The sequence below is a fragment of the Sapajus apella genome, unplaced genomic scaffold (genome assembly GCF_009761245.1).
Source record: "Sapajus apella isolate SASKATOON/1434 unplaced genomic scaffold, GSC_monkey_1.0 scaffold130, whole genome shotgun sequence".
Classification (NCBI taxonomy): domain Eukaryota; kingdom Metazoa; phylum Chordata; class Mammalia; order Primates; family Cebidae; genus Sapajus; species Sapajus apella.
The window spans coordinates 2,486,773-2,507,429 of NW_022437070.1; the positions used below are offsets into that span (position 1 = coordinate 2,486,773).

General features: G+C 57.9%; 2 protein-coding genes across 12 annotated transcripts in view; one reads left to right on the top strand and one right to left on the bottom strand.

Moving 5' to 3' along the window:
- ERCC2 (ERCC excision repair 2, TFIIH core complex helicase subunit) overlaps window positions 1–14,697 on the top strand; it is a 20,761-nt gene extending 6,064 nt beyond the window's left edge. For 3 of the 6 annotated variants that reach the window (XM_032262648.1, XM_032262649.1, XM_032262650.1), the window contains exons 6-23: window positions 480–596; window positions 679–795; window positions 1,084–1,207; window positions 1,300–1,396; window positions 1,516–1,649; window positions 1,725–1,893; window positions 3,683–3,801; window positions 7,433–7,502; window positions 7,589–7,658; window positions 7,763–7,864; window positions 9,837–9,900; window positions 11,153–11,274; window positions 12,626–12,718; window positions 12,803–12,875; window positions 13,114–13,184; window positions 13,275–13,418; window positions 13,581–13,724; window positions 14,180–14,697. In XM_032262648.1, the coding sequence (XP_032118539.1) occupies window positions 480–596; window positions 679–795; window positions 1,084–1,207; window positions 1,300–1,396; window positions 1,516–1,649; window positions 1,725–1,893; window positions 3,683–3,801; window positions 7,433–7,502; window positions 7,589–7,658; window positions 7,763–7,864; window positions 9,837–9,900; window positions 11,153–11,274; window positions 12,626–12,718; window positions 12,803–12,875; window positions 13,114–13,184; window positions 13,275–13,418; window positions 13,581–13,724; window positions 14,180–14,272 (1,923 nt within the window). In that variant the 3' untranslated portion in view covers window positions 14,273–14,697. The other 3 variants (XR_004264121.1, XM_032262651.1, XM_032262652.1) reach the window with 3 other exon arrangements.
- KLC3 (kinesin light chain 3) overlaps window positions 14,352–20,657 on the bottom strand; it is a 25,108-nt gene continuing 18,802 nt past the window's right edge. For 4 of the 6 annotated variants that reach the window (XM_032262657.1, XM_032262658.1, XM_032262655.1 and 1 more), the window contains exons 4-13: window positions 18,567–18,633; window positions 17,959–18,178; window positions 17,359–17,446; window positions 17,174–17,275; window positions 16,505–16,678; window positions 15,367–15,457; window positions 15,251–15,288; window positions 15,065–15,162; window positions 14,822–14,885; window positions 14,352–14,570 (exon numbers count right to left, since the gene is read on the bottom strand). In XM_032262657.1, the coding sequence (XP_032118548.1) occupies window positions 14,499–14,570; window positions 14,822–14,885; window positions 15,065–15,162; window positions 15,251–15,288; window positions 15,367–15,457; window positions 16,505–16,678; window positions 17,174–17,275; window positions 17,359–17,446; window positions 17,959–18,178; window positions 18,567–18,633 (1,014 nt within the window). In that variant the 3' untranslated portion in view covers window positions 14,352–14,498. Of the gene's footprint in view, window positions 14,571–14,821; window positions 14,890–15,063; window positions 15,163–15,250; window positions 15,289–15,366; window positions 15,458–16,504; window positions 16,679–17,173; window positions 17,276–17,358; window positions 17,447–17,958; window positions 18,179–18,566; window positions 18,634–20,657 lie in introns of all 6 variants that reach the window. The other 2 variants (XR_004264122.1, XM_032262654.1) reach the window with 2 other exon arrangements.

Here is a 20,657-nt window from a genome sequence, read left to right on the forward strand (position 1 = left end):
TTTTTTTTTTTTTTTTTTTTTTTTTTGAGAGGGAGTCTTACTCTGTCGCCCAGGCTAGAGTACAGTGACTGATCTTGGCTCACTGCAGCTTCTGCCTTCTGGGTTCAAGCGATTCTCCTGCCTCAGCCTCCCCAGTAGCTGGGATTCCAGGCGCCTACTACCACGCCCAGCTAATTTTTGTATTTTTAGTAGAGATGGGGTTTCACCATGTTGGCCAGGCTGGTTTCGAACTCCTGACCTTGTGATCTGCCCACCTCGGCCTCCCGAAGTGCTGGGATTACAGGTGTGAGCCACTGCGCCCAGTCCAAGTTTACTACTCTTGTATCTCTGCATTAAGTTCCCACATGTCTTAACTAATAATGCAACAGACAGGTTTCAGTTGTCCATAACCCCAGCCAGCTGGGAGGTGTGGAGGCCTGGGTTTGAAGAGTGGTTGGGCTTCCAGCCTGTCTGGGCGCTAAGATATCCCGCACCCTCAGGTGACACCCCTGCGCTTTGGAAAGGACGTTGATGGGAAATGCCACAGCCTCACAGCCTCCTATGTGCGGACACAGTACCAGCATGACACCAGCCTGCCCCACTGCCGCTTCTATGAGGTGCCTAGAGGGCAGGGCTGAGGGAGGGAGGCAGGACGGGGACGCCTGGGGCAGCCTCTCTGACCCCTGGCACTTGTCCCAGGAATTTGACACCCATGGGCGTGAGGTGCCCCTCCCTCCCGGCATCTACAACCTGGATGACCTGAAAGCGCTGGGGCGACACCACGGCTGGTGCCCGTACTTCCTTGCCCGATACTCAGTGAGGAGAACTGTGGGGCAGGCAGAGGGGCGAACGTGAGGGCTTGGGCTGCCTGCCCGTCTCCTGTCTGCCCATGTCTGTCTGTCGCTTGCTGTGAGTCAGCCTGCCCGTGTCTCCCTGTTGGTGGGTGGCTGTGTCTTGGTCTGTCTCTGTCCATCTGCTCGTATTTGTGCCTGGCCTGTGTCTGCTTCTGCCAGCTTGTGCGGGAGTGATGGGGCAGTGTGGCCAGGGGAAGGGGTAGGGGTCGCGGTGACAGGGCCCTGGTAATCCTGCTTCCTGCCCCTCCAGATCCTGCATGCTAACGTGGTGGTTTATAGCTACCACTACCTCCTGGACCCCAAGATTGCAGACCTGGTGTCCAAGGAACTGGCCCGGAAGGCCGTCGTAGTCTTCGATGAGGCCCACAACATTGGTGAGGGGGGCGCCAGGGGCCAAAGGGACGCCAGCCCCTCTGACTGAGGCCCCTGTGGGCCTGCTCGAGCCGGCTGTCTCTCCCTTCTCCAGACAATGTCTGCATCGACTCCATGAGCGTCAACCTCACCCGCCGGACTCTTGACCGCTGCCAGGGCAACCTGGAGACTCTGCAGAAGACGGTGCTCAGGTGGGGCCAGGGATGGCTGGTGGACCCTGGTGCCCACCCTGCTCCTGGGACCCTGTCCTCTGTCTTACTTGTCCCCAGGGTTGCCAGCCAAGTCCCAGCCCCAGCTCATCTTCCCGCAGGATCAAAGAGACAGATGAGCAGCGCCTGCGGGAGGAGTACCGGCGCCTGGTGGAGGGGCTGCGGGAGGCCAGCGCCGCCCGGGAGACAGACGCCCACCTGGCCAACCCCGTGCTGCCCGATGAGGTGCTGCAGGGTGAGCCCCCACTTCCCGCTGCCCTCCAGTCCCTTTCCCGCCTCCCCCGTGGCGGCTGACTGCGTCTCCTCGCAGAGGCGGTGCCGGGCTCCATCCGCACAGCTGAGCACTTCCTGGGCTTCCTGCGGCGGCTGCTGGAGTACGTGAAGTGGCGGCTGCGCGTGCAGCACGTGGTGCAGGAGAGCCCGCCCGCCTTCCTGAGTGGCCTGGCGCAGCGCGTGTGCATCCAGCGCAAGCCCCTCAGGTGCGGCCGCAGACAGCGGAGGTGTGGGCGTTCGGGCAGGTCCCAGTTATGCAGAGCCATGTCCTCCATGCCTGTAGCTCCGGGTCACTATTACCAGCCTCAGAAGTGAGTGGGCTGGGCCAAGCACGTGGGGCCCTGGCCCGTCTAACCAGGCAGGCCAAGGAGCAAGGTTGGAGCTGGTCCTGCATCCCTGCGTTGGGCAGGGGCCTGGCAGGCAACACCTGGCTGGAGTGGAGAATCTACCCCACCCAAGAGAGAGTAATGGGGGCACCATTTCCAGAGGGGCAGGCTGGGGGAGGAACCAAGGAAGGTGGGAGGTGGGAGCTCTGAGCTAGGCCCGGCCACAGCGGCAGGGAGGGAGTGTGTCGGGAACGTTGAGAACCAGCTGATGAGGGCCTGGGCAGAAGCTCCTGCTGGGAGCTGAAACCAGAACCTGGGCCTCACGGAATGGGAGCTGGGGGAGGAGCTGTCTGGGCCCATTTTGGGGAGTCAGTCTCTAGAGGCACAGAGCAGACAGAGAATGACCAAGGGATAGGACGGGGCTTCTTTTCCTTTGCTGCTTTGGGTAAGTCATGGGTCTTCTCTGAGCTGCAGTTTCCTCCTCTGTAAAATGGTCAAGGAGTCGGATCTTTACCTCACAGGTGTCTGGTAGTGAATATGAGAGCAGCAAAGCCAACCACCTGCCCCGCCCTGAGCACTAAGGAGGAGCTAAGCTCCTCATGTTCCTTTTCCTTACCTCAATTGCATCCCCAGTACGGCATCCCCCCCCACCACCCCGGCTGCAAATGAGGACACCCAGAGGGGAAGCTTTTGCCTAGAGCCACACAGCACTGTGCCTGGTAGTTGTGGCTTGAGGCCAGGCCTGTGGGCTCCAAAGGCCCTGGCTGCCCTGCCTTGGCGGGGGAGGCCGTCTTCCGAGGGGCTTTGCCCATCTCCCCCAGGATTGGAGACTTGTGAGGGCAAAGAGGGGATCTCAGTCACTCAACAGACATTCCCAAGTGCCTGCTCTATGCTGGCAACACAGCCGTAGAGCAGGCACTTGGGAATGTCTGTTGAGTGACTGAGATCCCTGTGGCCCAGTGGAGGGGACAGACTGACTCATCCCCAGCTAGTGACCAGCCAGGGTCAACCCCTAGGGTTGGAGGAGCCAGGCTGGAAGGGCTGAAGTGCGGGAGGCTGGTTTACAGGTGTGACTGCCTGCCTGGCTTCAAAGCCAGCTGCTCCATGACCCGTCCCTGAGGCCGAGAGCCTCAGCCTGTGTGCGGTTGTGGCCGAGTGGCCCTGCATGTGCGTGAGTGTGTGGGTGCAGTATCCATGGGACTCTGCAGGATGTGGGTGATGACTGCTTTCCTCTGTAAGCCCATGGGATCCCCACATTGTGTGTCACCACAGGTGCATGAGAGGCGGTGGGAGAAGTTCCGGGTGTGAGAGTGTGGCCGTGTGGCCATGCAGGATTAATGCCATGACCTTGGGTTCTGGGTGTGATTGTGGGTCTCTTGATAAGAACCCACTTAGGCAGTTGTGCTAGTGTGTTTGACAAGTGACCAAATGACTCTGGGGTGTCTGATTATTGCTGTCTGTGCCATCGTGCGGCAGTGGCTGTGTGTGACATGCAGGTGTACAGCGTGGGGATGCCAGTTTCCAAAACAGGCCTAGTGTCCGGCCTCACCAAGGGCCCATTGCCTGGGGAGACAGGCATGTGACCGCGTGCTGTGATGGCGGAGGCAGGGTTGCCGGGCCTGTTCGTGGTTTCCATCTGCCCCCTGACCCTGTCTCTCCTCCCCACCAGATTCTGTGCTGAACGCCTCCGCTCCCTGCTGCACACGCTGGAGATCACCGACCTGGCCGACTTCTCCCCGCTTACCCTCCTTGCTAACTTTGCCACCCTCGTCAGCACCTACGCCAAGGGTAAGCTCACCTCTTTCTGTCCCTGTTGGGCCTCCTAGCAGCTGGAACCGGGGTCCCAGCAGAGTCTAGAGGGTTGCTGGCAGGAACTTGGACATGCAGGGCTTTGTGGGGCTTGGCTGGGGAATGTGAACTCTATTTTGAAGGCAGTGGGAGCCATAGATAGTTCTTGAGTAAGCCTTGTGCTCAGATTTATATTTTCACAGACTTCCTTGGGCTGCAGAGTGAGGATGAGGCCAGAGAAGTTCTCTGGGGTCAGCTCACGCTAGAGGGCACGGTAATGAATTGGTCATTGTGTTCCTGAGGGCACTGGGGAGCCATAGCAAGTTCTAGCAAGCAAGGCGTCAGGTCAGATCTGTGATTTTTTTTTTTTTTTTTTTTTTGAGACAGAGTCTCACTCTGTAGTCCAAGTTGGATGCAGTGGTGCGATCTCAGCTCACTGCAGCCTTCGCCTCTGGGGCTCAAGCAATTCTGCTGCCTCAGTTTCCCATGTAGCTGGGACTACAGGTTCGCACCACCACACCCAATTAATTTTTTTTGTATTTTTAGTAGAGACAGGGTTTCACCTGAGCTCCTGAGCTCAGGCGATCCACCCACTTTGGCCTCCCAAAGTGTGGGGATTAGAGGTATGAGCCACGGCACCCAGCCCAGATCTGTGCTTTAGAAAGATTTCTTCTGGGAGCCAGGTTCGTGGTCCATGCCGCTAATCCCAGCACTTTGGGAGGCTGAGGCTGGTGGATCACCTGAGTATAGGAGTTTGAGACCAGCCTGACCAATATGGTGAAACCCTGTCTTCACTAAAAATACAAAAATTAGCTGGGCATGGTGGCATGCACCTGTAGTCCCAACTCCTTGGGAGGCTGAGACAGGAGAATTACTTGAACCTGGGAGGTGGAGGTTGCAGTGACCAAGATCACACCACTGCACTCTGGCCTGGGTGACAGAACAAGACCCCGTCTAAAAAAAAAAAAAAAAAAGATTTCTTCCAGGGACTAGAGGCAGGAGACTGGGTGGTGGGCGGGGGCCTGAGCAGGGGAGGAGGGGCCGTGGCCAGGGTGTGGCCTTGGGGAGAGAGACGGGTGTGGTTTGGAGAGAGAGGTGGGAGGTAGAAGCCGGGATGTGGGGAGCATGGTTCTAGGACAAGGAGTTGAGGCTGATTTTCAGATTTCCAGGTTGCAGGAGAGGGGTGTGGTTCCGATGGCTTTATGGGCAGTGTTCCCTCCCCGTCCTCAGCGTGAAGCTGACCAGGGGCTCAGTCTTCCTCCTAGGGGTTTCTCCTTTCCCTGGGACACTGGGTTGGGGCTAATGTCCTTCGGCGGGGTCTGGCAGGAGGATGGACACCTGGGCCCCCGCCCTGGGGCTAGTTAGTAGCAAAGCCTGCTGGCTGCTGCCTCTGCCTCTGTCCTGCCCCATCTTTCATCCCTGCCTTTGTCGTTCTCTACCTGCTATTTCCCATCTGCCAACACCTCACGTTCTTCCACCTGGAGCATCCTTCCTCATCTTCCTCATCCCCCAACCACATCCCCCTCATCCTTAGGTTCTCAGCTCTGTAGAGATGTCTCCTCCACCAGGAAGCCTTCCCTGACCCTCAGGCTGAGTCAGGCCCCTCCTCTGGGCACCTCTATCCCAGCATTGCCCACTCAGTCATCACCATCTGGGGACAAGTCGGTCTCCTACTGGATTTTGAGCCATGGGAGCAGGGGCAAGGTTGGCTTGGTCACCCCTGTGTCCCCAGCACAGAGGACTTGATTTTTTTTCACTGTGTGAAACTAAATATATAAGTTAATTAATTCATTTATTTCTTCAACAAATGGGCCAGGCTCAGCACTGTGGAAGCAGCAGGAACCAAAAAAAATCTCATTCCTACCCTTCTGGAACTTATATTTCAGAGAGGAAAGTCAATAGCAAACATGCAGTAAAGTTAAAAACGAGGAAATAATTCCAGAAAGTGACAGTTATCTTGAGAAGAAAAAAAGTTGTGTTGGAACATGTCTTCGTAGAAAAGGTGGCTGGGGAGGGCCTCTCTGACGGGCTGACATTTGAGCAGTCTCAGATGACCCAGTGGGGCCACTTGGGAGTTTTCCAGGCCACACGGGACCAGCAAGCGTAAAGGCCCTGGGGGCACTGAGCCTGTGTGTGTGTTGGGGGGGGGGGGATGGGGGGGTTTTTTTTTTTTTTTTTTTTTTTTGAGACGGAGTTTCACTCTTGTTACCCAGGCTGGAGTGCAATGGCGCGATCTCGGCTCACCGCAACCTCCGCCTCCTGGGTTCAGGCAATTCTCCTGCCTCAACCTCCTCAGTAGCTGGGATTACAGGCACGCACCACCATGCCCAGCTAATGTTTTTTTTTTTGTATTTTTAGTAGAGACGGTGTTTCACCATGTTGACCAGGATGGTCTTGATCTCCTGACCTCGTGATCCACCCGCCTCGGCCTCCTAAAGTGCTGGGATTACAGGCTTGAGCCACCGTGCCCGGCTTTTCTTTTTTTTTTAAAGATGGGGTTTCACCATCATGGCCAGGCTGGTCTTGAACTCCTTTTTTAAAATTTTTTCTTTATTTTTATTTTTTTAAAGACAGGGTTGCACCTTGTTGGTCAGGCTGGTCGAACTCCCGACCTCAGGTGATCGCCTGTCTTGGACTCCAAAGTGCTTGGATTACAGGCATGAGCCACCATGCCTGGCTTTTTTTTTTTTTTTTTTTTTTTTTAAAGATGGGGGAGCCTGCGGTTTTTTGAAGGTCAAACATGAGGCCACTGAAGGCATGCGGGGGCCATGGGAGGCTTCTCGGGGTGGGGAGGTGACATGGCCAGACTCAGGATTCTATAGGGTCCCTTCTGGCTACCATGAAGTGAGCAGGGCATGATGGTTCAGGCAGGAGGTGATGGTGGCTGGCCCTGGGTAGGGTTGGGAGCAGTGGTCGGATTGCAGGTGGGTTTTGGAGGCAGAGCTGATGGCTTAGGTAGAAAGGTCACAGGAGGCCAGTCACAGTGGCCCATGCCTGTAATCCCAGCACTTTGGGAGCCTGAGGCAGGCGGATAACTGAAGGTCAGGAGTTTGAGACCAGCCTGGCCAACATGGTGGAACCCCATTTCTACTAAAAATACAAAAATTAGCTGGGTGTGGTGATGCATACCTGTAATCCGTTACTTGAGAGGTTGAAGTAGGAGAATCACTTGAACCCTGGAAGGCAGAGGTTGCAGTGAGCTCAGCTCAGCCCACTGCACTCCAGCCTGGATGATAAAGTGATCTCAAAAATAAATAAATAATCAAGAACTGGTCTCGGGAGAAGGCATGAGGCTCTGGCTCCTGGCTTTGGTGTGGGTACTGGGTGGCCCCTTCGGTGCTGGGAGAGTGAGCCGTGGGCAGGGCTGTGGCACTGTCTACTTGGGATCCTTTGTGAAAGTCTGCACAGATGTGGGCCCTGTGGAGAGGCTGACAGGTTGGGGTGTATTTTGGATTCTGATGCCTGGGTTTGGGGCTTAAGAGCTGACGTTTGGTCCCATTCACTCCTGGGCGGTGCGGGGTGGGGATTAGGGTAAAGCAGGGGAGCAGGAGAGGGAACGACTGAGTCGGCACAGCTGTGGCTGCAGTGGGGGAGTCACCCGCCCTTGCCCGCCCTTGCCCGCCCTCTGCAGGCTTCACCATCATCATCGAGCCCTTTGACGACAGAACCCCGACCATTGCCAACCCCATCCTGCACTTCAGGTGGGACCCTGCCTGGTGGGGGTGTGAAGGTCCTGTGGGTGGGGGGCCCAGCCCACCAGGCCTTCACCGCCCTCATCTCTCTCCAGCTGCATGGATGCTTCGCTGGCCATCAAACCCGTGTTTGAGCGCTTCCAGTCTGTCATCATCACATCTGGGGTGAGGACCCTTCCCCTGTCCCCTCCCAGTCCCTGGCCTTCCTCCATGGGTCTCCTGGTCCCTGCCCAGTCCTGCTGAGATTCCTCCCACTGTCCCCACTACAGACGCTGTCCCCGTTGGACATCTACCCCAAGATCCTGGATTTCCACCCTGTTACCATGGCAACTTTCACCATGACGCTGGCCCGGGTCTGCCTCTGCCCTATGGTGAGTGGGAGAGGCTGAGGCTGGGGCCAGGAGGGGAGATGAGAGCCGGAGGGGGGGGCACCTTCCTTCCTTTCTTCCTTGGCTTCCCCCACTGCTCAGGCAGAAGAACCTGAGTTCAGGATTCAGACAGACCTAGGCTTGATTCTGCTTCTCTCTGGGTACATCTCTCAAGCCTCAGTTTTCTCATCTGTGAAATGGGGATGCATCCTCCCTGATCGCACAGGGCTGTTGAGAGACTTGAGAGAGAGAACTGGGGTAAACACTTAGGTAGCCCAGGGCCTGGCACAGGTAGGCGCTTGGTCAGCATTTTGGTTAACGTGGTTTTGCCAGGTACATGGTCTGGCAAAGGTAAGTGGGCCTTCCTCCCCATCTCCTCTGTAACAGTGCATGTCGGCGTGGGCGCTTAGTTCCTTATCTGAAGCCCTGAGGCTGTTTTTGTTTCTGTTTTGAGACAGTCTTGCTCTGTTGCCCAGGCTGGAGTACAGTGGCACAGATCTCTGTTCACTGCAACCTCCGCCTCCCAGATTCAAGCGATTTTCTTCTGCTTCACCCTCCCAAGTAGCTGGGATTATAGGTGTGCCTCACCACACCTGGCTAATTTTTGTATTTTTAGTAGAGACAGTGTTTCACCATGTTGGCCAGGCTGGTCTGAAACTCCTGAGCTCAAGTGATCCGCTCGCCTTTTCCTCCCAAAGTGCTGGGATTCTGGGCATGACCCACCGCGCCCGGCCATGTGTTTTGGAATTCAGAATGTTCCAGCCTTTAGAGACAAGGCATATGCTGTGTGGTGGTATAATGTCCCCAGTGGGGTCTGGGCGGCGCCCCCCAGTCAAACTCCTGTTTCAGCAGCAAAGGATTTGGATGCATCACACTGTGGAGTAAGTCAGGCCTCTGGAGAGACTTGGAGCAGGTTTCGCTACTTAGTGAGTTTGTGCCAAACTTGAAAAAGACAGGTGTTCAGAGCTTGTGTCTTTTGGAATTGCCTGGCAGAGGTTGTGGACCGGTAATGACCACCCACTGCGTGGTGGTTGTATGAAGGTTGCCGGCTGGCAGGGATGCCCACCAGCATATGAGAGTGTTTTTTGGGATCCAGCTGGCCTGGGGCTGGCTAGGGTGTAGCTGCTGGTCGAGAGAGTGGACAGGCTCAGGTCCAGTTCCATCTCTGCCACTTGTTTATTTATTTTTTGAGATGGAGTCTTGCTCTGTCACCCAAGATGACAGGGGCGCCATCTCGGCTCATTGTAACCTCTGCCTCCCGAGTTCAAGTGATTCTCCTGCCTCAGCGTCCTGAGTAGCTGGAATTACAGGCAAGCGCCACCACGCCGGCTAATTTTTGTATTTTTAGTAGAGACAGTGTTTCACCATGTTGCTTAGGCTGGTCTTGAACTCTGACCTCGTGATCCACCTGCCTCAGCCTCTCAAAGTGCTGGGATTACAGGCATAACCACTGCGCCCAGCTCTGCCACTTACTTGCTGTGTGACCTGGGGCAGGCAACTCACCACCTCTGAGCCCAGATCATCTCTGCTATGCAGATAACAGGGTAGCTGAGGGTTCATTCAATGACATTGTGTTTATAAAGTTTAGAGCAGGCCGGGCGCGGTGGCTCACGCCTGTAATCCCAGCACTTTGGGAGGCCAAGGCAGGTGAACCATGAAGTCAAGAGATAGAGACCATCCTGGCCAACATGGTGAAACCCTGTCTCTACTAAAAATACAAAAATTAACTGGGTGTGGTGGCACGTGCCTGTAGTCTCAGCTACCCCGGAGGCTGAGGCAGGAGAATGGTTTGAACCCAGGAGGCGGAGGTTGCAGTGAGCCGAGATCGAGCCATTGCACTCCAGCCTGGTGACAGAGCGAGACTCTCTCCAAAAAAAAGAAAGAAAAGCTTAGAACAGTACCTGCAGGTGGTCCGCACTCACACACTGGAGCAGTTGCTGCTGCTTCACTTATCGTGACCTCTTGCTCTCTTCAGATCATCGGCCGAGGCAATGACCAGGTGGCCATCAGCTCCAAGTTTGAGACCCGGGAGGATATTGGTAGGCTACCAGTGGGGCTGCTTTCTGTGGGTTCCAAGAGGGGAGGTGTATCAGTCAGATGGGTTGAATCATGCTGCTGTAACAAATATCCCCCGTCTCTGCTACTTAGCCCAGAGCTTGCTTCTTGCCCATGGTACACATCCACTGTGAGCTGGTAGGGGGCCTGCCCTGTGTCTGCTTACCTGGAAACCTCCACTGCTGGGTGCGTCAGAGGCAGAGGGATGTGACAGACTGGATGACGGTGATCACAGTGAATTGTGCACTGGTGCTCCCCTGGAAGCAGTACATGGCCTCTTTTTTTTTTTTTTTTTAAGACGGAGTCTGTCTATTGCCCAGGCTTTTCGGCTCACTGCAACCTACGTCTCCTGGGTTCAAGCGATTCTCCTGCCTCAGCCTGCTGAGTAGCTGGGATTACAAGCAGGCACCACCACGCTTGGCTTTTTTTTTTTTTTTTTCCTTTTCCTTTTTTTGAGACAGAGTCTCTCTGTCTCCCAGGCTGGGTGCTATATCTCGACTTCAGCTCACTGCAACCTCTGCCTCCCAGGTTCAAGCAATCCTCTTGCCTCAGTCCCCCCAGTAGCTGGGATTACAGGCATGCACCACCATGCCCTGCTAATTTTTGTATGCATTTTTTTAGTAGAGATGGGTTTTGCTATGTTGGCCAGGCTTGTCTCAAACTCCTGACCCCAGATGATCCACCTACCTTGGCTTCCCAAAGTGCTGGGATTACTGGTGCGAGCTACCGTTTCCAGGTTTGGTTTTGTTTTGTTTTTTGAGACAGTCTCGCTGTCGCCCAGGCTGGAGTACAGTGGCGTGATCTCGGCTCACTGCAACCTCCGCCTCACAGGTTCAAGCAATTCTCATGCCTCAGCCTCCTAAGTAGCTGGGATTACAGGCATCCGCCACCACACCTGAGTGATTTTTGTATTTTTAGTAGAGATGGGGTTTCTCCATGTTGGCCAGGCTGGTCTCAAACTCCTGACCTCAAATGATCTGCCTGCGTCAGCCTCCCAAAGTGCTGGGATCACAGGCGTGAGTCACCGTGCCTGGCCCCTTCTGCACTCAAGTCACAGCCATGCGTGACTTCAGGAGGTGGCAAGGAGGGTCCTCAAACAGGCTCAGGAGGAGGAGCAGGATGTGTGTGAACAGCCTGATAGCCAAACTTGGGGGGGTTTCCAGAAACTCCCGGTTCCAAGACAGAGAAGGGAGTGGACCTGGGCCAGTAGAGGGCCCAACCTCTGACCCTTTGCAGCTGTGATCCGGAACTATGGGAACCTCCTGCTGGAGATGTCCGCTGTGGTCCCTGATGGCATCGTGGCTTTCTTCACCAGCTACCAGTACATGGAGAGCACCGTGGCCTCCTGGTATGAGCAGGTACGCCTGGCCAACCCCTCCACAGAAAGAGGAGTCATCTGTTCTCCTTAGCCCCTGGCACTGCACTGCTGTCAGCTTCATTTCTCTCATGCTCTGATGGGGACAGGAGAGTGTGTGCAGCATGTAGGAACGGGGTGTAAGCAGCATGCACCCCATGCCCTGCCCCCAGCACATTATGCTGAGAATGCAGACATGAGCCCCAACGTGGGCCTCTCCTTCAAAGCAGTACCCTATGGGGGAGTCACTCCCACCTTCTAGGTTCCTTGCTCCCCTGCTGCTCTTTGGGATCACCCCATCCCTGCTATCCTCCAGCACAGATGGCCTGGGGGGGAGGCCGAGGTAGCAGGCATGACTCTAGCTGGGTTAGAGGTAGGTTCTAGAGAATTAAGGCTGGACTGAGAATCAGAGCAGTCTCTCAAGGTCTTCAGGGAAGCAGGTGGAGGAGCTTGAGGGCATTCTGGCAATAGGGTTCACCACAGCCAGGCCCTGGGTGACCAGCAGGACACGGGTGGGAGGGGAGGCCACCTGCACTTTGTGTCTCTGAACACACCATGTCCAGGCTTTCAGGAGTAGATGAAGGCACTTTGGGGTGAAATGAGTGAACTTGGCTAACCAAGTATCAGGGAATAGCATGCATGAGAAGCAGGAACCTCATCCTTACAGCCAGGACATCGGCCTCGTCCTCCAATGGGCAGCTTCCACAAGGCAGGAAAAGTGACCCAGTCCCCACAGCCCAGGTGCCTTTTGTGTCCTAATTAAGACATCTTTGCCCACCCCAAAGTCACGAAGAGAGGCTCCTGTGTTTCCTTCTAGGAGGTTGTGGTTTTAGCTTTCACATCTAGGTCTATGAGGCACCTCAAATTCATCTTTGTGTATGGTGTGGGGTAGGGGTCAAGATTCATTTTTTGGTTTCATTTGGAAATCCACTTGCTCCGGTAAAAGCTCTCCCCGCTGGACTGCACAGGTGGCCATGTGTTTCTGGACTCTGTCTGTCCTTGCATTGGCTCCACACTGTCTGTATTATAGTGTCATATGGAGAAGCTCAGGACAGCTTCTGATTGGCTCTGCCTTTCTGACAGCCCCTCCACCAATCACTGGCAGGGGATAGGGTGCCCTGATTGGCCACCCCCTTGAGCCACATGCCTGTTCTACTTACCCAGCAGCTACTGGTTCCCCACCCAGATCACTAAGTTTCCTCAAAGAAGTGAGGCTGGATAGTTTCACCCTCCCTTCCCAGCTGAGGCCCAGAGAAAGGGTCTGTGATACAGGAGTCCCCGGGAGAGTTGGATGTGACCAGGACGGCCATGCCCTGAACCCACCCTCATTCTGACCTCCCTGGGTCCATCCCCAGGGGATTCTTGAGAACATCCAGAGGAACAAGCTGCTGTTTATCGAGACCCAGGATGGTGCCGAGACCAGCGTCGCCCTGGAGAAGTACCAGGAGGTAGGTGTGTGAGGCGAGCATGGAGGGGTGGGGGAGGCGGCTCCAAGGAGTGACTCCCACTTGCATCTTGGCCTCCCTGCTTAGGCCTGCGAGAATGGCCGCGGGGCCATCCTGCTGTCAGTGGCCCGGGGCAAAGTGTCTGAGGGAATCGACTTTGGTGAGTGGACTGGGCTCTCCTTCCCCAGAACACCGGCCCGTTCTGCTGTCCACTCCCACAGGGGACCACCCATCCACAGCCTGAGCGCACAGAGGGGCCCTCCCCTCCCCTGTGTCCCTGGGCACCCGGCAGGAGCACACCCTTTCTCTTCCCTATGCAGACACAGCATCCTGGGGGCGCATGAGGCTGTCCCAGTCCCACCAGCCGCACTTGTAACCCCCTCTCCTCTGCCCACCAGTGCACCACTATGGGCGGGCCGTCATCATGTTTGGTGTCCCCTACGTCTACACGCAGAGCCGCATTCTCAAGGTGAGCAGCACTGGCTTCTGGGGAGTACCAAAGTGTTAGGGCCAAGGGAGGGATGGTTCCCCTACCTCCCCCACTCCTCCGTATCTGCAGGCGCGGCTGGAATACCTGCGGGACCAGTTCCAGATCCGGGAGAATGACTTTCTCACCTTCGACGCCATGCGCCACGCGGCCCAGTGCGTGGGTCGAGCCATCAGGGGCAAGACGGACTACGGCCTCATGGTCTTTGCCGACAAGGTGCAGGTTCGGGGGTGCCCCTGTGCTCCCACCCCAGCCGCCTCTGAGAAGCAGGCTGTTTTCCCATTCCTTTCCCAGATGCGGTGGATTGCAGGGTGGAGGGTGGCCCAGGATCCCTCGGCCTCTGGTCATGTCGCTCTCTCCCTGGCCTGCTGCCCCCAGCGGTTTGCCCGTGCAGACAAGCGGGGGAAACTGCCCCGCTGGATCCAGGAGCACCTCACAGACGCCAACCTCAACCTGACTGTGGACGAGGGTGTCCAGGTGGCCAAGTACTTCCTAAGGCAGATGGCACAGCCCTTCCACCAGGTGAGGCTGGGCCTCTCCTCCAGAAAGGCCCCTTAGCTTTTCCCCATTCCCCAACCCACCTGTCCTCGTGCCCTCAACCAAGAGAAGTATATCTATGTGCCAGGCTCTGGGGCGTGGGGGGAGATTTGAGGGGCCACAGATGCCAGCAGGTGGCCGAGGCAAGGCAGGGTGAGAGAATTTGGGGTGAGGAGGCATCGGGCCTTTTCAGGAGAGACTGTGCTGGCCTGGGGAAGCCCATTGTTTCCCCGGCTCCCTGGCTGGCCCCTCCCTTCAGCCCCATCCTCTGTTGACAGGGATGGCCTACTCTAGATTATCTGGACATTTCCAAATTCAAATATCCTGTCCCTCATGCATCAGACCCCTAATCCCCATCAGGGGTGGGCAGGTGGGGAAGTACTGCTGCTGCCTGGGCGCCCCCCCTTCCTGACAGCCTCTGCTTCCTCTGTTCTCTGCAGGAGGATCAGCTGGGCCTGTCCCTGCTCAGCCTGGAGCAGCTGGAGTCGCAGGAGACGCTGCAGAGGATAGAGCAGATTGCTCAGCAGCTGTGAGCAGGGCAAGGCTGTCAGCTGTTCCTGGAGCCCAGGGGCGGTGCTGGAAGGTCTTAAGAACTCAGGTGACATTCCTTACTGTGACATCCACAGCCTTTAATCGAAGGAGACGGTAGCTTTCCATCAGGTACCCAGAGGCAGGGGAGTCCAGGAGCTGACAGACCCCTGCAGCCCCTCCCTCCTGAACTGTTCCCGAAGAGCCGCAGCCAGTGCTGTTGACTCGACGCTAGCGTGGGCTCAGGTCCTGCGTGCTGGCGCTGAGGTTCCGAGGGAGCTTCTCCAGGTGCCAGCTGGGGAACTGGAGGCAGGCACAGGGGATGGGAGGAGGTGAGGGGCAGGTGCTACGGCCACCATGCAGCTCCAGCCTGGCAGCCAACTTGTCTACCCTCCTCACCTGTATCTCAAGTAAAATGCATCGTTGCTCCCTTCCTGGGTCTCTTCTGACACTATCCTCCTCCTGCTGATTCCGACGCCAGCCCAACCGCCCTGCCTTTACCTTACCTCTGCCCCCGTGGCCCCACTCCATCTTTGACTCAGATGTCTCCTCACCTGAGTCCCAGGAGCCCTCAGGCCATCCACGTTCAGTGTGTTGAGTGACATGGCTCTCTTCATTCTGCAAAGCGGGCAGCAGGGAAGAAACAAGTGAATCCAGGAGGTACCTTTCTGGCACAGGGTTTGATCTGTGTGTGGCACTGGGAGCATGGAAGGTTCTTGAGCAGGACAGGGAGAGGGATGAGCTGCAGGTCCTGCCTGCTACTGTCAGGGCTCGTTGCTGACCTGAGCAACACTTACCCGGCGGCCCCCTCGCCTCGGAGACGGGACACCAGCTTCTCACTTCCGCGGCGGATAGACTCACGGATCTTGGAGAGAGAGCTGCTGCGGCGGAGGGCCTGCGGGGGGCCGGGAATGCTGCTCAGTCCCCCGAGCCCATGCAGTCCCCATGCCCACCCCAGGAGCCGCAGCACAGCCCATCCTCACCTGTTCTGCGTCACCCACTGTGCCTGTGTTGGGGGCACCTAGGGGAGAAGATGGGGGACACTGAGGTGGGGACAGGGAGAAGCCAGCAGGAGGGAAGGCAGGGGCTAGAGGCTCACCGAGCGGGGCAGGCAGGTCCTCTCGGTGGAGGATTTCTTTGTATAGCTCTTCTGCTTGTTGGTACTTGTTCTGTTTCAGGTAGGCTGAGGCCTGTGGAGAGGGAGGGTCAGGGAGATCTGAGCTCCAGTTCTCAGCACTGTATCTAGACCCACTTGGGTTTTTTGGTAGAGACAGGGTCTTGCTATGTTGCCCAGGCTGGTCTTGAACTTCCGGCCTCAAGTGATCCTTCTGCCTTAGTCTCTCAAAGTGCTGACTGTTGGGATTACAGGTGTGAACCCCCATGCCTGGCCCCAGTCCCACTTTTTTTTTTTTTTTTTTTTTTTTTTTAGAGACGGAGTTTCCCTCTTGTTACCCAGGCTGGAGTGCAATGGTGCGATCTCAGCTCACCGCAACCTCCGCCTCCTGGGTTCAGGCAATTCTCCTGCCTCAGCCTCCTGAGTAGCTGGGATTACAGGCACACGCCACCATGCCCAGCTAATTTTTTGTAGTTTTAGTAGAGACGGGGTTTCACCATGTTGACCAGGATGGTCTCGATCTCTTGACCTCGTGATCCACCCGCCTCGGCCTCCCAAAGTGCTGGGATTACAGGCATGAGCCACCGCGCCCGGCCCCCAGTCCAACTTTCTAATGTGCGGACCTGGCCGTATCCCTCCCCTGCCTAAAGCCTCACCCTGGAGCACAGTAGTTTGGAGCCCGGCCCCACTTCCTGCCTGGGAGACGGAGGGCAGGCGACCCCATTTTTGAGCCTGGCTGCTCTACTTTGGGCTGGTGGCATGGCCTCTGTGCCTCAGTCTCCTCACATGCTAAATGGGGCGACAGCTCCCAATTCATAGGGACGCTGTAAGAACTAGCGATGTGGGGACCAGGCTGAGAAGAGCCGGCCGCACTGAGCTCAATACTTGCCTAGTGCTGCCATCAGCCTGCCAGCTTCCTCCTCCACTGGCTGGCCTCTGGCCGCCATGACCTTAAGCATTTCCTGATTCTGTGTTCTCTTTGCTGAGCCAGCTTGTATCTGATGGGACACTTGCTCCAAGGGCCCGGCCTGGCCTGGTGGGACCCTCCCCCACCATGGTGCTCACTCTGTACCCAGCCAATAGGTGCCTCCCCAGGGCAGGCGCCCCCCGCACCAGGACTCACCAGGTTGTTCTTGGTCTTGGCCACATTGGGGTCGTGGGGCCCACCCAGGGCCTCGTAGATGCTCAGGGCCCGGGCGTAGTGCCGCTCCACGTCCTCAAACTTGCCCTGGTTCTGGCACAGCAGGGCCAGGTTGTTGAGCTGCTTGGCCACATCTGGGTGGTCAGCGCCTAGGACCTGGGGGCCAGGGGTCACAAGTCAGAGGGGTCATACAGGAGTGGTGGGACACGTGACGTCACTGCCGTGTGGTGGTCATGAGTTAGGGGTACCGTCAAAGCAGTGACCTGAGAGGTTGGGAACCGGGGGGCAAAAGTTATTCCATCAAATGGGATTACCAAGGGCAGAGGTCACGGTGGTCCAGAAACTCATGGGGCACAGGGTCAGATGGGTAGGTCAGGGTTGGGCTTGTGTTGGTTGTCATGAGGGGTTAGAAAGGCTGTGGAGGGACCCAGTTGGTGTTGGGGGAGTGAGAGATCAGAGTTGGGGTCAAGATAAAACTGGGATCTCAGAAGGTCAAGTGATGGGTTGGGTGACTGAGGATCCAATTGGGGTCTCCCAGTACCAAACACAAGGGGTACCCGAGGACCAAGGTCATGATGTACGTGCTCAGGGTACATGGGGAGGGCTACACAGGACACGGGGTTCCTCGGGGTTGGGCAAGGGGGGTGGGACCTTCTCTCGGATCTCCAAAGCACGCTGGCACAGGGGCTCTGCCTCCCGGTAACGCCCGCGCTTCCCATAGAGGACAGCCAAGTTGTTGAGCGTGGCGGCCACCTGCGGGAGTGGGGGAGGCACAGGTCAGGGAGGGGCGGGGACAGCCCCACTCCACCTCCCCGCCTCCCTGGGGCCTCACTCACCGCGGGGTGCTCAGGGCCCAGCGTCTGCTCCCGGATCTGCAGGGCATCATGGAGAAGGTCTGTAGCTTCTTTGTACTTGTTCTGGTCCCTGTGGGGCAGGGGCGGGGGCGGGGGCGGGGGCGGGGCGGGCGGGCAGCCCAGGGATGGAAGGGGTTAGCCAGGGGTTTGGGGCAGCTGCAGCCACAGGGGCTGGGCTGATCCTGGCAGGCCCAGGGAACCTGGCTGAACCAAGCATGGGTGGCACCTTGTGGGGGCTCCTCCATCCCTCCTAAGTCTCTAACCCAGTTTTGTACCCCCAGACCTCTGCCAAGCCTCTAGCCACCCCAGGTCTCTTGCCGGCACTGTTGGGGTCCCTGGTGTCTGTGCTGACTCCTCTCTGCCTGGTCAGTGACACCCTCCCCCCAGATCTGTCCCACTGCCTCTTTGCCTCCTTGCCCTTCTCATAGCAAGAGCTCTCCCTTCCTCTCCCATTCTGGCTATCCCCTGCTCTGACCTCCCCAGATGCTCCATGCTGGCAGAGTGGGTAACAGGGTCCCTCCACAAGCACCCAATCGGTCCCTGCCATTCCTTTCCCCAGCGATGGCCAGCCACAGCACTCACCGGTACACCAGTGCCAGGATGTTCAGCATGGTGGCCACGTCAGGGTGGCAGTGGCCGGAGCTGCGCTCCAGGTCCTCCAAGGCCTGGCGGCACAGAGGCACTGCCACCTCATAGCGGCCCTGCCCCGCGTACTGGATCACAAGGTTATGCAGGGTCCGAAGTCGGGCGGGGATCTCATAGCCGCCCTGCTGAGCCGCTGCTGCTCCTGCAGCCTCTGGACCTAAGTGGGGAGGGGGTGGGCTCTGGGGCACTGCAAGCGTCCTGCCCCTCCAGCCTTGCATGAGGGGACACGTGCCCCAGAACTGCCAGACGGCCCAACTGGTCCCTGGGACTATAGCCCCACCCCCCATACTGACTTCTGAGATTGGGGTCACCAGCATCTAACCAGCTGGAACACAGGACTGCCCTGTGGAATATGAATACAGGGCCTGCTGCGCTCGGGGGGGGGGGGCTACCCTGCCCTCGCAACTCCCAGCCTCACCTGCCCACTGTCACATTCAGGGTCCTCCTAAACCTCCCCAACCCTGCCAGAAACTTTGGGGTCCAGCAGCTCAGAGCCCCCTCCCCCACCTTGCAATCCCTCAGGGCATGTACTCCCTGATGCCCACCTTTCTTCTCCTCCTCGGTGGGGAACAGGGAGGCCAAGCTGTCTCGGCGAGGCGGGGACTCAGACTGCTACAGGGACATGGAAAGTGGGGGGTCAGGAGGTGTGGGAGTTTCAGAGATGGGGCCCTGGATCTCAGGGTTTGAGGGAGGTGGTTATGAGCGGCAGGGGCCCCAGAGGACAGGCGAGGCTCTGGGAACTTGGTGGAGCAGCTGGTGGGGGTGTCTGCAGGAGTGCTGCTGGGTCTGTCTGGGGGCTCTACGGTGCCTTGGGGGACTGTGGGATTCTAAGGAGGGTCGGGGGGATGGTGGGACTCAAAGCAGGGTCTGGGAAATTGGAGGGTTGGGGGAGTGTGGGGCTCTAAGGGACCTAAGGAGGGTCGGGGGGACTGGGGGACGCTAGCAAGAGTCTGGGGGAGTGGGGGACTCTAGGGAGGGTCAGGGTGACTGTGGGGCTCTAGGGACGGTCGGGGGGACTGTGGGACTCTACAGAGGGTCGGGGGGACTGCGGGGCTCTAAGGAGGGTCGGGGGGACTGGGAATCTATGGAGGGTGGGGGGAAATGTGGGGCTCTGCGGAGGGACGGGGGGAGAGGGGCTCTAAGAGTCGGGGGTACAGTGGGGCTCTAGGGAGGGTCTTGGGGACTGTTGGGCTCTAAGGAGGATCAGGGGGACGTTGGGGCGCTAAGGAAGGTCGGGGTGACTGTGGGGTTCCAAGGACTGTTGGGGGACTCTAGGCATGGGGTGGGCGACTACGGAGGGTCAGGGGGACTGTGGGGCTCTACGGAGAGTCGGGGGGACTGTGGGCCTGGAAGGAGGGTCTGGTGGACTCTAGGGAGGATCTAGGAGACTGGGGGACTCGGGTGGGTCGGGGCGACTTAGGGGCTCTACGGAGGGTCGGGGGGATTTCGGGGCTCTAAGGAGTGTTGGGGGGACTGTGGGGCTGGAAGGAGGGTCTGGGGGACTCTAGGGGGGGTCTGGGGGACTGGGGGGCTCTAAAGAGAATCGGGGGGACTGTGGGCTCTACAAATGGTCGGGGAGATTGTGGGGCTCTAAGGAAGGTCCGGGGGACTGTGGAACTCTACGGAGGGTCGGGGGTACTGTGGGGCTCTAAGGAAGGTCAGGGGGACTCTAAGGATCGGGGGGACTGTGGGGCTCTAAGGAGTGTCGGGGGGACTGTGGGGCCCCTAAGGAGAGGCTGGGAGACACTATGAAGAATCGGGGGGCCTGTGGGGGGACTGTGGAGCTCTAAGGAGGGTCTGGGAGACTGTAGGGAGGGTTGGGGGTACCGTGGGGCTCTAAGGAGGTTTGGGGGACTGTGGGGTTCTAAGGAGGGTCTGGGTGGCTCTAGGGAGGGTAGGGGGTACTGTGGGGCTCTAAGAAAGGTCAGGAGTACTGGGGGACTCTGAGGGTCTGGGGGACTACGGAGGGTCTGGGGGACTGTGGGGCTCTAAGGAGGGTCAGGTGGACTGTAGGGAGGGTCTGGGTGACTAGGGAGAGTCGGGGGGACTGTGTGGCTCTAAGGAGAGCCTGGGGGACGCTAGGGAGGGTGGGGGGGACTGTGGGGGCTCTACAGAGGGTCTGGGGGACTCTAGGGAGGGTCGGGGGCACTCGGGCTGTAAGGAGGGTCTGGGACACTCTAGGGAGGGTTGGGCGGACTGTGGGGATCTCTGGAGGGTCGGGGGGGACTGTGGGGCTCTAAGGAGGGTTGGGGGAAATGTGGGGCTCTAAGGAGGGTCTGGGGGACTCTAAGGAGGGTTGGGGGGACTGATGAGCTCTAAGAAAGGTCAGGGGGACTGGGAGACTCCAGGGAGGGTCTGGGGGACTGTGGGGCTCTACGGAGGGTCGGGAGAAGTGTGGGAATCTATGGAGGGTGGGGGGGACTGTAGGGTTCTTAGGAGGGTCTGGGGGACTCCTGGGAGGGTCCGGGGGACTGTGGGGCTCTAAAGAAGGTAAGGAGGACTGGGGGACTCTAAGGAGGTTAGGGGGAATGTTGGGCTCTAAGGAAGGTCAGGGGGACTGTGGGGCTCTAAGGAGGGTCTGGGGGACTCTAGGGAGGGTCGGGGGGACTGTCGGGCTCTAAGGAGGGGCAGGGGGA